General features: G+C 42.5%; 1 protein-coding gene across 1 annotated transcript in view; it reads left to right on the forward strand.

The window, feature by feature from the left end:
- LOC115021892 (nuclear factor of activated T-cells, cytoplasmic 1-like) overlaps positions 1-14,845 on the forward strand; it is a 64,724-nt gene that overhangs the window by 25,870 nt on the left and 24,009 nt on the right. The window contains 2 exon segments of the mRNA XM_029452634.1: positions 7,568-7,623; positions 9,614-9,746. Of these exon segments, the coding sequence (XP_029308494.1) occupies positions 7,568-7,623; positions 9,614-9,746 (189 nt within the window).

A 14,845-nucleotide genomic window follows, 5' to 3' on the forward strand; every position in this document is an offset into this window, starting at 1 on the left:
CCTTCACTCCGTGTTGTTTTGATTGTCTGTCAGTTCCCCCTGAGATGTCCTTAGTATCGAATGAGCAGAGCTCATAGCTGTTGCCACTGCGGGAGAACTTAATGCGCCTTGAAAAATAATTACTTCTGCTTTTCAAATGCCAGGTCCATCCCCACTGCTCCACTTCATCACCCACAGGATAACTGATGCAAACTGTGTGCATAAACTCCGTGCATAAACTGCATGTGCATGTGTGTGTTTGTTGTTGTGTACGTGTGCGTGCACCATCGCTGTTAGCCTGCGGGCCTGTTTGAGTTGTTCAGTAGGAAGTGTTTTCAGTGACTCATCCGCGAGGGATTCCCTGTGGATGGGTGAAACGGAAAAGACAAGACCCTCAGAGGATATAGAGAGGGAAGAGAAAGATGGGAGGAGGAGGAGGAGGTGAAAAAGACAGGGCTTCCTTCAAAATACTGCTTGTGACATCGGAGGATAGAAGTGATCATATGCTGCCCTGACGTTGACTCTTGTTTAGTGAATAAATACCAAGTATAGGGTCAACTTTTACCTGTCCCAACAAACTGTTTAATGTATTAATACTTTATTTATTCCTTCTATGGATTGATTATTATAACTGCTTCTTCAAGTTTTTTAGTTCATCACAAACCACACATAGCATCGAGAGCAAATTATGGCTAGAAAATGATAGACTCAAAAACTCACAACCAGAAGTCCACTTTTTTTCCTGCTGTAACAATATTTTCAATGGTAATTCTTGTTGACATGTATTTTTAATAGGCCTTATCATTTTCTTTCTCCACAGTGGCGAGTTGTACCCTTCACATAGTAGCAATGTGGGCATTTATGAAACTTTCCATCTTCTTTTGCTTAGTTGTGCTTGGTTTGTATGTGTTGAGGTTGTGTCAGTGTTTTGGTTTGCCCAAACCGCTCTTTTGGCGCAGAAGTAAGAGGACATACCTGGCGCACCTTTTGCAGTGTGCGTTCTGGCTTGCCCTGCTTTCCATGGATGGAATGAGTGCTAGAGGCAGGGAAAACAGAGAGACAGACAGACAGACAAACACGGAGAGAGAGAGAGAGAGAGAGAGAGAGAGAGAGAGAGAGAGAGAGAGAGAGAGCTGGGGAAAGCCTATACTCTGACTCAGAAGGGAGGTAAGGGAATTCCCTGGTGAGCTGGATAGTTTTTACATCTGGTCGGATTGGAGCGTTGCCTGGAGCTCGGCAGCACCACACACGCCTGGGCTGCAGCAGGGAGAAGTCTGGTCTTCTCCACCTCTGCTTCAGGCTGGTCGAGCTCACGGCCAAGACTAAGAGAATTCTGAGCTGCAGTGTAATCTGTAACATTAGGACAGTAGAGTCCAAAACAATACCCCTAGACTATTTCTCTTGTCATGTGGAAACTCCTCAGCAGCAGGCTGAAATATTTGGATTCTTATACCTTCGTAATTCAAAGAACGCAGGCTTTACAGACTGTTATCCGTACTGTTAGAGTTCATTCATAGACTGTTTAGTCTTCATTGAGCACTGCTACCTTGGGCAAGTCTAAACACCAGACAAATCGGTTGATGTATTGTACTTCTAGCGGTATGTCTAGACTGCCCTTTGACTTTAGGCTAGGATAACCTGCATAAATATTGGTTCATATATTGGCACTATGGCAGTGTTGAGTCAGCCTCCACCCCTGCTTCAGGCTAGAGATTAGAGAAGTGTGAGTTATGCTGTCTAATTAGGATGGTATACTGCACCAAAATCAATGATTATGTATAACTATTGTAGTTCTAGGACAGGGGTCGGGAACCTTTTTGGCTGGGAGAGCCATAAAAGCCAAATATTTTTTTATGTATTTCCCTGAGAGCCATATATTTAATGCATTTGAACGCAACTTTATGCGTGCATTTTTTTAAGAATAACACGTCTCTGAGTACTAATAGCGGTATCAGTGTTGCATTGAACAGGAGCTCTTTTATTAAATAAACTAAACGCTTACGTTATTTATCTCATTAATGTGCACGTTTCAGTGTTTACTGCACGGGTGTCAAACTCAAGGCAATTATATCCGGCCCACGAGAAAATATCATGTCTGTCATAACTGGCCCGCCGGTTTTGGTCATTAAATAAATGCATGGCACAACCACGGGAAAATACATTCAAAGAAGAATCTAAATGTGTGAATGAAAGGAAACGATGTGAGCTGGCCTTTGTGTGCGACATAACGAAGCATCTCACTGTTAAACCTGCAGCTTCAGGGCCGTGTGATCACAGACATGTATGATGCAGTGAGATCTTTCTAAACCGAGCTGCCTGTGGGAGACTCAGATGCAGCAGGAAACTTTGGTCACTACGTGTTTCCAAACACTGACAAACATCTCCACCGCTGTGTTCCCGACAGCATTCTGCTCATAAACTGAGCGCATTTGCCGACTTTGCAGCTCAGAAATTTAAATTGAACTGCTCAGCAATCCGTTTGCAGTTGACTTAAATATGTTCCATATCTTTTTGCACTTTATGTGTATCCTGTTCAATAAATGTGGACCGTGTTTGGCCCTCGATGTAGTCCCAGTTTTTAATGTTGGCCCTCCCTGTGATTGAGTTTGACACCCCCGGTCTATTACTTGCTTTGTGCAGTTTCTCCTCTGCTCGGTTTCGCGAAGGGCAGGGCTCCGCCCCCTACACACACACACACACACGTGTGAACACACCTTAACCTACAGCCAGAGACAAAGCGGAGGAAATGAGAGGGGAGAACTAAAAACAAATCCGCTGCTAAATGTTTTACTTTAAAATGACACAGTATAATTATTTATTACTTGTTAATCATGTTAAAAAATGTCAGCTTAAAATTGTCTGCGAGCCATATTGCGTTATCGAATGAGCCATATATGGCTCGTGAGCCATAGGTTCCCGACCCCTGTTCTAGGAGGAGCCCTTTAACAAAGCTACAGGGGCTTAACCTCTCATGCCCCCTTTGCCATTCCACATACAGTATCCATTAACTAATGCAGGTCCAAAGCTGTACCTAAGGGAAATGGATTTGTCAATACCCAAAAAGAGCAAACCATGACATGCAGTATTGCCACTTCCCCCTTTAATGAGATTAATTTGGCTACCTGAACCTGTTATACACATATTCAGCATAAGGATGCAAAGTTAAACCTACTGTCTCCTGTTATAGAATGAAGCTTATGTGAAATATAACTGAAAGTTTGCCTCTCACCCTCACAGCCTCTGTCTCATTAAAACATATTCCTTTTATGTTTTAAAGTTTCACCAGCAACAGACTAGTGCACCACTTTTGGAATGCCTCTACTTTAGGCATGTCTATACATCATAGGACAGAAAGATGTCTAGATTGTCCGGTGACCTCCATCCTTTTTTTCATACTTGTCTGAAACATTCTATAACGACGTAAGTGGTTTGAATCAGAGACAGAATTGTTTCCATTTCCCTTCCTATGGCAGGTCTTAAGAAATTAGATTTCCATTGACAACATGTTCTCACTCCCAACTCATCAAATACAACAGTTTATTCAGTGCTCTACACTTCAAATTATGATGCTCTATGTACACCTCTAGCTACACCTCTAACGCAAGCTAAGTATGTTACGTAACACGGTACGCTACTTAACGTTAAGTAACTTATCATACCATGCTTTACTTTTGGCTTCACACGGGACACACACACCAGTCTCTTGGCTTAAAGTCCTGTGTTTTCTGACCCATCCATCTAGCCCGACCTCCACCACATGTGGACTTTGTCGCTCTTTATACTGCGTCACCTGACTCCTGCCTTAACTGCGGCCATGTAGAGCATCATAGTTTAAAGTGTAGGGCCACTGACCAAGCTGTAATATATTACAACTTGGGAGTGAGAACGGGCTGCCATGGAATGGTACTCTGGAGACAGTTAGAGACCATGCACAAAAAACTAAACAACATCAATATCTTCATCATACAGTCAGTTATGGTCCTGCAGTGACTTTCCCTGATATATTGGGTAACACACCATAGAAAGCAACCAACCTTGATATCTTCCATGTGAACCCAAATACTATACAAATGTTAAAGTCTGGATTATCTTCCAGTCATTCTCCACAGTCTTTAGATCATTTTCAGACTGAATGCCACACAGCTGGAGTCTGGACAAAAAAATGAATCTCTACTGGCCGCCATCCTCCTCAGCCTGCACCCACAGGTCAAGTCAGCTCACGCTTTCCCTGTTTTACTCCAAGAATAACTCACTTCCCAACTATAAACCCATCACAAATCTACTGTCAGGTCATAATTTATACAGAAGCCTCTCAATCTGAAGCAGACCCGCATTTCTCCAATTTCACCACTCCTGAGATTGGCAGAGGTCAGTGCTTCAGAGGGGAAAGCAGCTGCACCTCTGAGATCAATCATGGGGGAAGCCCTATTGGCCTTTTGGCTTGGCTCCTCATTGGACAACAAGGTTATTGCTGTGAAAATATGTGTACAATTACTGGATCATTTTCAGCCTAGGTAGCAGAACTGTACTAAAATGGAAAATAAACTTGACGTATGTAAACAGGAAAGAGAGAAAAAAACTCCTGAAAATCATCTCTGGAAAAGAGACATAGCTACAAAATATGTCTGGGTTTTTTCACAAGACAACCTTGGCAATTAAGCATGTGAATCATATTTTCCATTCTCAAAAATGTTCTCTTTGGTCAGTGGAAGTTGTTGTGCACTATACAACACTTTTTAGGAGGAAAATCACCTCCAAGCCAAAACCTGTAAGGTCATTATGAGGACAGGGATGCCAATACTCAGCTATCTTTGGCTTTGTACAACCCAATGAATATTATTTGCTCAAAATATAGTCAGTGTCTGCAGTGCTTGTTTCTATCATCTCTATCATTAACCAAACCTCAGTTGGTCATGAAAATCTAACAAATGAGAATTATGCATTATAGCAGCAACACTGTTGCTGTGTTGTCCCCATGTACACAACATTATGTTTTGTCAAGAATTGAAGAAGACATGACTCCAAGAAGCCTCACCCTACATGTGGTCTAATTCTCTGATGGATGAGTGTGTTGTCCTGGTTGTCTGTTGGCAAGGCGTTAGTATTTGTGGATATCATTTGCACAAGTGAGTCATGTAGAACAGTGGGCAGATGGTTGGTTTACCTTAAAGAACAAAGCCTAAAAATAAGTATTTCAATGTGTCTGTGTGCTTCCATTCATTTATCTCATTAAATGTGACTGGATTATAGCAAGACTTCTCCAGACACAGCTCCTCTACCACCTATTGTTTTCTGATTCCCCTGCATAGCACTCAAGTTGAAGGCCCGAACAAAGGTAGAGGATACTGTGGCTACGTGTGTGCATGCACCTGCATCTGCGTGTGCATTACGCGTGGGTGGAGGCTGCGCAAAGGAGGAGGTGTTGTTTGGAACAGAAGCATTTTGCAGATGTTGCAGGGAAGAAGGGGTGAATGGAAAGTTCTGTGGTTATCAGTCGTACAGCACTCTCTGACTCGCAAAGGTATGCTACATGTAGCCCCATTCCAACTCAGTCTCAGTTTCAGATTTTCTAAGTCTGATGGAGTAATCATTTAAAAAGTTTAGAGGAACAAAATTACAGAGAGTTAACGAAGGTGAGAGAAAAGATCAAGAGGGAGAAAAGTTTGAAAAACATGTTTACTAGTGGAGGTTGGGATTGACGTCGTAGTCTTAGGTTTCCCTCTTGGAGTGTCTCCCAGAGCGGAGGAGGGTGAGATTCCCTCTTGGTTCCCCTAGACGTAACATGAGGAACGCTCATCTCTGTTCGTCTCTGTCTCTCTCCCTTTCTCTGACCTTCTCCCTGTCTGTGCTCACTCTAATTGCCCTTCCATTCTCTGGGACACTTCACAGCACAACGTGCACCTCATTCTTTTGGGCATCTCAATCACCTACCACATGCACAGTATCATTGCCGTGCCCCATGGCAGTCCTTTAGGACCTTTCTTCCATTCCCCCGGTCATCATCTCCATTACAGTAAGGCACATTTCTCCATATGCAACTCTTATTTCCCCCCCAGTTCAAATAGAAAGCCCTTATCTGATCTGTTCCCCGTCTGTTTTTCTCTTTCCTTGAGTTTTAATATGGCCATTTTGGAAAGAGATATCTACTGATGTTCACTCCCTAAATAATAAAGCTGACCACCCGTCCCCATTGCCACAGCTCACCAATAATAAACTAACCATGGCTGGGATCCTTTATTCTTTCACTTGCTGCATGATGTGAAAAACATAATGCTTTGTAGAAAAAAAATCTTCCAGAGCTGCTGGACTTTGATTATCTTATCTGATGGCTTCCTGTCCCAGAAGCAAAGTACAGCGTTTCAGCAGCGGCTGTATCCATGAAGTCACAGCTGCTGCTTACCCCAGCTAACATAAAGTAGCAGTGCCACAGTGCCCATGTTAATGCATCACATGGTGTGCCACTGACACAAAGACTGTTCTGTGTCATTTCTATTTCTGACAGCCCTAATGAGTCATTGGTTCTGAGGGGGAAAAAAGAAAATGGCACTGTGGTCGGTGCTGATTGCCCTAGCAGAGCCCAGAGAGTCTGTTCGCTAAGGTGTGGCATGAAATCACAGAGAAAACCCAAAGAATGTGAGCTGAGTTTCTGCAGGCTCCCAACAGCTGCAGTAGCTCACAGGCCTTTTATTGCATGGCAGCAAGGGAAACCTCTGACCTTACCACAAGAAGATGGAGATGAGAAGTAGGAGAGAACAAACAAAAGCTGCTGTATTTTGAATTTTTTTGCAAATCAAATGTTTAAAGAAGGAACAGAAATAGTAACACATTTTATTCCAAGTTGAAGATAAGAGATTAAACAGACATTAACTTGTTTCTATCACCAGCCGAAGGTGGCAGTTAAGTTCTAACTAACATTTTCAATATCATAGAATAGTGACAAATATCACAAAATCACAATTTTCCATAACCTAAAATTTGATCTTCCCCAAAGGTTTCCAATTTTCAAAGCACTTGAGCTTTTTAATATTACAAAAAGTAATGCGCTATAATTCCTATACAACCCACGTTATCTTGAACCAGGACATGCAGTGCTGCCTCTAAGGAAGTAAGTTGACGTAGTATAAAGAACGACAAAGTCCACGTAGGGAGGAGCTGGAGTTTGACGGAGCATTGTTAGATGTGAAACCAAAAGTGAACAATGAATTATTTGTATACTTTTGTTACATAAACGTACTTTTAACGCAAACCAGTCTTTTTCCAAAATCTAACCATGTAGTTTTGTTGCCTAAACAGGTTCTGCCCTGCAGGGCCTAGCACAGGCACACCGATTGCTTGTGTTATTGGACATTTGTACGAGAACGAACGAGAAATAACAAAAAAATAAATGTCCTAAGATATCATACGAACTGTTGTATGAGAATATGTTGAATCGTTTCGGCACTGTACAAAATGCTTAAACTCCTAATACCCTAACCCACCGCCAGAGCACAGATCTCTTCCTCTTTACCAATATGAGTAGCCCTCCATTTAAGGTCCATCTTGTTTGTATAATGATACTAAATGTTATATTTAATTATTTTGCCAATAGATGGGCATCATCTGTGGGAGACAGAAGCCAAAGTTGACAAGGACTCCGTCAAAAATGTAAGTGCACCTCGCCAACGTGACTCATTGCAAATGCTTCCTCAATACCACCCTCCCTTGACACTTTCTCCTTTCCTCTCTGTCTCCTCCTCATCTGTCCCCAGTAATGATGTAACCTTTGCTAAGGCATTACAAGTTGCAAAATAGACAATGATGATTAGCCCATGCAATCCTGAATGGAATTTTCACAAAATCTCCATACCCTAACGGAGTAAACACGGGCTGTCATATTGTTTTTGCATCTAACAAAAACACACACTGATACAAAATAGAAGCATGACCACACACACACACACACACACACACACACACACACACACACACACACACTCATGCCACAATTATCCCAGCATAGCCAGACTATTAGTTCACAGCAAAGTGTTGAATTAAACTTTAACACCTTGTCTGTGCCGGGATTGTGCAGCCAAGAGCGGATTAGACCCCATGCTTTTACCTACTGCTTTTCATGAGAGCCGTAATGAGAAAATATACCAATGCACTCTTTTCACTGAGGCTCGGCCAAACATTCAGATTGTGTTAATATAAAGGGAGTGAAAGGGAGTCGTCAAGAGAGGGAATGAAGCAAATGTTGTTCTACGTGTCACAGAAAGCTGCTTGTGCTCTGGAGTTAATTAAGACTTCACTGAGGTTCGTTAGGTCTGCTTTCAGGGTGGAGAGTTGAGTACAAGGTCTGCGAGAACCTGTTTGCTTGTGCGTGATGACAGTATGTTTTGAATTGTCGATGCCTTTCATCAGCGGAGTCTCATCCTCCCCCCCCCCCCCCGCTTCCCCTGTTTTTTGTGTAAACTAACCGAGGCGATTTACACTTGCACGGGGACTAAAATAAACCACACGCATCTAAATGCTGCAACTTGAGGCTGTTTTTCTCCTTGCTGTTGTTGCTATTTCACTCAGGTAAATGACTTGGTTGCATCAGGAGCGTAAATATGGACTCTGATGTCTAATTGGCCTGTAGGGCTGGCTGATGTACTATGGCTGGAGTCCCAGATGCTGTAAAATTAGCGGGCGTGCATGGCTCGGGCGTGCATGGCTCGGCCGGGGGCGGCGGTGTCGGGAGGCGAGGTCGATGAAAGACAAATACAACAGTGTGTTTATTTGTAGATCTAACAAACAAGGAGGTAGAGACAGCAAGAGAGCCCTGGCCTTCCTCTCATGTCAGTCGGCGGTAGACTACACTAAAGTGCCCCAGACTGCCCGCCCAACAGTGTTTTTATTGCCATCCAGAGCGTGCTAACTTTCATTGGTTAGGATGGAGAGGGAAAAGCCATGTGCACACGCACACACTCAATCAGCCACCTGCATGTGTCGTCATCTGGAGGGCAGACGGGTTGGAGGACGCAGGCCCCTCACCTCCAACCCCCACACCCAATGGTTCCCTCCATCCATAGTGATGGCCAACAAAAACCTGCTTCCTGTCAAAGTGGTGCCCCATTCAGACCCCCACGGGAGTGACAGACATCCCAGGAATTTGACACAAAAAACTAAATTTCCCATGACAGAAAGAAAGCAGTCGAAAGTTCACATCCGTCCAAACTTGCAGAGGTCTGTCCAGGTCTGGTAGCCTCTCCACAGGGAGACATGGCTGTGCAAACAAATAAACCAGCTACCTCTCTCCTCTTGTGCTGTAAGGAGACAAAGCTAAGGCCCTAGGGTTTTCCTCAGAGACAAACACGGGCACTGGACCAACCTCATGGGCTCTACTACTGTGTCTACACAGTCCAGACGAGCTCATTTAGACTAGTCCTAGCTCAGCCTTTTGGAAACAGTACCCTGAATGCAGTCCAGATGTAAAATAAACATAGCTTTTGATTAATATGCTGCAGGAAGCCGTACTACAAACTTACATTTGCTGTAAGAGTGCCATGAAATCAGATGAGTAAATACAACTAATGCACTATTTTGATGGTATCACCAGCTGTCTTTTCTCATATAGGAGAAATATCTTATTGTATCTTATTTTGTATTTTAGAGTACTCTTGTTGTGGAAATCCCGCCGTACAGGAACCAGAGAATATCCAGCCCGGTGCAGGTAGACTTCTATGTCTGCAACGGCAAGAGGAAGAGGAGCCAGTGCCAGCGCTTCACTTACCTCCCTCCGAACGGTAATCATCATAAATATTACCTTATACCTATTTTTTTATCACCAGTGACACTGAAAGATATGTTCACAAGCTGCATTCATCACATAGAGTATTTCTCCAGGTCTTGACATACCTCCACCGCAGTTTACCTCTGCCGTCCACATGCCATGGGAAATTTTCAGCTAGTTTTTGGTGATTTTGACATTATGCTCTGGCACCTCTTGGCCTGTGAGTGAGAGCAGAAGATGTAAGGTGTGTTTATTCTGTAGTGAGACTGCGTTCCCCAGCGATGAGGTGTACCTGCTGAGTGACAGAGCCTCCGAGTGCTGTTGATGAAGAGAAGTCAATCCCCGGCGACCTGACTTTCATACATCACCTCACACAATGCGCCCCTGGTTCACCAACACACAAATACACATCCATGTGCGCACACACATGCATCTACCAGGCAGTGCTTTGCCCTGTCATTCATGTAGCAACCTGAAAACCCAGGAATACCTCTCTCTGTGTTTATCATGTGTCTCTGGCCTCAGTGTTTATAGATGGCTTTCACATTGGAATTTGAAGAATGTATTGCTGAGAGTTTAGAGAAGAGTTCAGCCTCACAATTAGTATTGCATTTTCACAATGGACTCAGCTTTGGTTACACTTTAAATCATCTGGCTGGAATACTGTTATTTTATCTTTATGTATTCAGAGAAAGTTGACAAGCAGCCTTGCTCTTCTTTCAGGGAAACAATCATACCCATTTATAGTGCCAAAGTCCTTTGCTGTTGGCTGTTAAGCAGCTTCAGTGAAGCAGTCGAGAGTTCAGTGCCTTTCTTAAAGCACTAAACTACTTTTTAGGAAACTGATCAATAGTTGCTGAAGGCGGGTTTCCCACTGATCCCAGCTGGTTTAGGGTTTTTAACCAGCAACCTTCCATTTACAAGACCCGCGCCCCCCTAGTAATATTGATATCTTGTATTCATTGATTAGTGTCTAATGGGTCTAATGTTGCTGGGAGAGCATGCATTCTGTTTTAAGTCTTCAGTTGTTAATAAGATGTGACATTTAGATTATCAGCAGATGTATTTATGGTCACAGGAGATAAATTATTGGGATTTTGGACGAGGCCCTGAGCGAAAGTAGACCAAGGCCATATTTGGAGATGCCTGATTATATGATGAACGGGTTCAATCTGGGTTACTGAAAGAGTGAACGGCTGACAAACTGTGTCCATATAGAGAAGATTAATTTCATATACTGTACTTCCACAGAGAAAGAAAGGGAGAGAGACGTAGACGCTTATCGGCTTCCACTATGCATCTCTAAGTCATTTCCCTGAGCATAAACATAGCTCTAATTAAAAGATGACTTGTTGTGTTCTCTCTTTTGTTGCTAAGTAAACCACAAGTACAGTGTGGACCACACAAGCAGGGACAATGTCTTCTTTAAGGAAGACATAATTAACTCACAAGTGTTACCGCCAAAGAGACCATGAATAACAAGCTATTGAGTTCTATTTTGAGATTCACCCCGCTTTTGAAGACGCACATTAAAATATATGACAACTATCTTTCTAAAAAGAAATATTCTGTACTTCACTCAAAGAGGTAGAGTGTAATATTACGAATGTGCTGGTTAACAGCTGAGGCGGAATTGCTCTGGGTGCAGAAATAATCCTATTTCAGTGAGGAGACCTCTATGGGCGACACAAAAAAAACATAATTTTTTCCAGTGAAGTAACAACACAGCCAGTATTGTCACAAGCAGAGTTGCAAATTGCAATACCATTTACATTTGCTATATATTGTCAAATGTATTTGAACGCTGTATTACACTCGAATGTATCATTACAGAGTTTGAGTACTATAGTTCCGAAGGTCATGTTTTCGGTTCGGTTTGTTTGTCTGTTTGTCAGCAGGATTACAGAAGAACTACCTGCCCGGTTTTCTTGAAACTGGGTGGAAGGTTGTAGCATGGGCCAAGGTTGGACCCATTACATTTTGGAACAGATCCGAATCACGGGGTGGATACACGCATTATTGTTCACTTTCGTTTACATTACGAGATCGGGAATTTGGCCTTGGTGAAGGTACTGCTCTCTAAGAGCTGGTTGTAAAAGTAAAATGTATGTTCCAATTCATGATGCTAACATAACTAATCAGTGCTTGAAAAGCATTCACAAAGAATACTGTCTTAAGGTTATAATCAGTGTCAACAGACCCTCTGCGGCAATGATGACTGTAATGCATTCATGGTGTCAATACAGCAACAAAGAATGAGGAAATCCTAGTGAAGCTGTTTGCTTTTCAGGGTTTCTGTGTGTGTGTGTGTGTGTGTGTGTGTGTGTGTGTGTGTGTGTGTGTGTGTGTGTGTGTGTGTGTTTGTGTGTGAACGAACATAGAAAAACAACCGACACTGTGGCCTGGTACTCGGGGTGGGCTGGGGGAGGAGGACACCCACACACAAACATACACACACACACTGTTGTCAACACTTTTTTTGCTCGCTTGTATGAAAAGACTCTTCCGGCACACTGTCCCACCTCAAGCACGGTTGTGGTCACTGACGTTGTTTAGAGAGAACATTTCTTTCACACTCTGGTGTCTGCTCCTCTATAAAAAGACAAACCCAACCCTTTAAATAGCCTGACTTGTTTGAAACAGCGGAAGGATGAAGCAAACACTCTGGGACACAGATGCTATTGAAAACCACCTTTATTTTCCATTCAGGTTGTATGACCCTCTTGTTATTCTTCAATGCAAATGCAGTTAGCACCTACTGTAGTTGAACACCAATGCCTTTTTTCACTGCTGTATGTTCCCCTAAGCTCTAATGAGAATAGTATTTCAATAGAGACTGTATTGTTTCAGACATATAAACAGATTATAATCTTCTCCAGGCCTTCTTCTCCTTCCAATGTGACATTATAACATATTATCAGATTCAGTCTGTAGTGCAGTCATAGCTGCTCTCACTCTTACTAACTGACAGACAAAGATAAGCCTCAGTGATATGAGTAGAGGAGTGCTGTAGACCTGTTGAAACATTGTCATTGCGATGTTCAAACAGGATTGTAGCCACTTAGAAACACTATACAGTATGTCAGAGAGTACATGGGTCAAGTTTTTTTTATGAGCAAAGCAATCCTTCAGTTGGGTTTCAGTGAACAAAATAACCTGACCTCTAGCTTTCCAGAAAGTCTTTAAGTTGAATAAATACGTTAAATTCTAAAGAATTTTAAGTTAAATACATAAGACGTAAGGTAAAGAAAGGGGAATCGGTGGGTGGTGGATACGCATTTGTGACAATGCCGTACTTCGGGACATCGTTATCAGCAGTAATCGCTTTATGAGCGCAGTGCAGAGTGGTGTCTATAATCTCTTACATTAACATGAATGCGTGGCCAGCTCGTTTATGTAAACAAAGCAGTGAGAAACTCAGATTACAACACACACACAGTGGGAGAATGATTTTAGTCTCTGGATGATATTACTCCACTATATCTCTATATCTTTACATTGTAAATATTTGTTTGCTGCTATATTAAGGCTCTGAATGTCAAATTGAGAACCTTAAACCAATTATGTCAACTTTTTGCATGCTCATGAGTTATTGGATATGAGGTAAAGATGCCTTCAGCCGTTGGATAAAGAGGAAAGACATTTGCTTTTGATAAATACCATTGGCAGTGTGTGTTGTTTGATTGTCTGTGATGTTGAGATGCACACTCAGTACAAGTGTCCTTGTCTGGCTCCCGTAATGAGCTTTGCTTTTTCAAGCTCCCTTCCAATCATTGTTGCGTGAGTAGAGACGTGACGTGTCGCTCTTCAAATAAGAAACAGTTTAAACCAACCACATCAAACAACAAACGGCAAGAATAAGTCCTGGCAATGACCGAAAGCTTGCGCAAAGAACTTCTCGGAACCCCTTTATTTTTACAGGCCGTTTGGAGATTCCTCTGTAATATCAAGTTCTATTCTTAACGCAAACGGGTGCAGACTCCCTCCGCTGCTTTGGTTTGTGGTTGGAGCTGGAATGGGGATAGTCAGAAACATGTTCTGTGACACATACAGGAAAAGTTAATGCATCACACATTATTCTTTTTTTTCTTTGTAAATATTTGCACATTCATGTTTTCCCCCACAAATTTAACAAAGACTGGACTGTTTCTGTCATTTCTACAGCTTGGGTCTTTGTCAGATTTACCTACAGCACACTAAGGCCAACAGTATACTGGGTGACCAGATTGCCTACACAGTGGGACATGGTGCACCAGGTACCTTTGAGTTAATGAAGCACCTGCTCCATGTTAAATTTCACTGCAGTTTCATGGCGTAAGAACAAGATGAGTTCAGCATTTCTTCAATAAGACAATGTCATATCCCAGCCAACAATCATCAGAAATAAGAACCATACCTTTTGCATCCCATAATCCCCCTTGCCCAATGTCTAGAAGTAGAGAGGTTCTTCTTTTGCAAGGTCATTTCCAAATCTACTCGAGCCCTGTTTTGGTAGCAGGCACAGACACGCATCTATGTCCCGGTTGCCATTCCCATCAGAGGAAACGAGTACTCAATAAAATACCCTGATCAGACCTGATCAGTTTAATATAAGCAGACAGAGCTGAAATAGAGGCAAACCATGTGCAGAACATCAGCTGTCTGTGGGCCATAACCCACAGGTTGGGATGAAATAGAAGCCAGCTGAAGTTGGGACTCGCCTGGTGAATCTGTTTTCTCAGCTCGCATGCAAAGTGGAAAGGAGACACACAGATGGATGGAGTTGAAGGGAGCCCTCTGTTTATATCTGTAGCAGAGGAGTTGTTTGAAACTTAAAAGAAAGTCCATTAATCCGACGTGATTTGATTTCCTGTTTTGCCAGTCTTGCTCATAGTCAGAAGGCATTCAGGAAAATAAAATTGACAAATTACCTAATTGGGAATGAAAACTTTAAGCTGCAATAAGCCAAACTGCTCTTTTAAAAATACACTCTAACTGGATTACAAAATGGGACTGCAAAGGGCAACAGCATCCCATCCATTCTGAGATACTGCTGATTCACCCTATTTTGCAAAATTAAATTATCATGTTGGTTTTGGTCACAGGCAGGAAATCTTGTGACGTGCTACATCA

The sequence above is a fragment of the Cottoperca gobio genome, chromosome 16 (genome assembly GCF_900634415.1).
Source record: "Cottoperca gobio chromosome 16, fCotGob3.1, whole genome shotgun sequence".
NCBI lineage: Eukaryota > Metazoa > Chordata > Actinopteri > Perciformes > Bovichtidae > Cottoperca > Cottoperca gobio.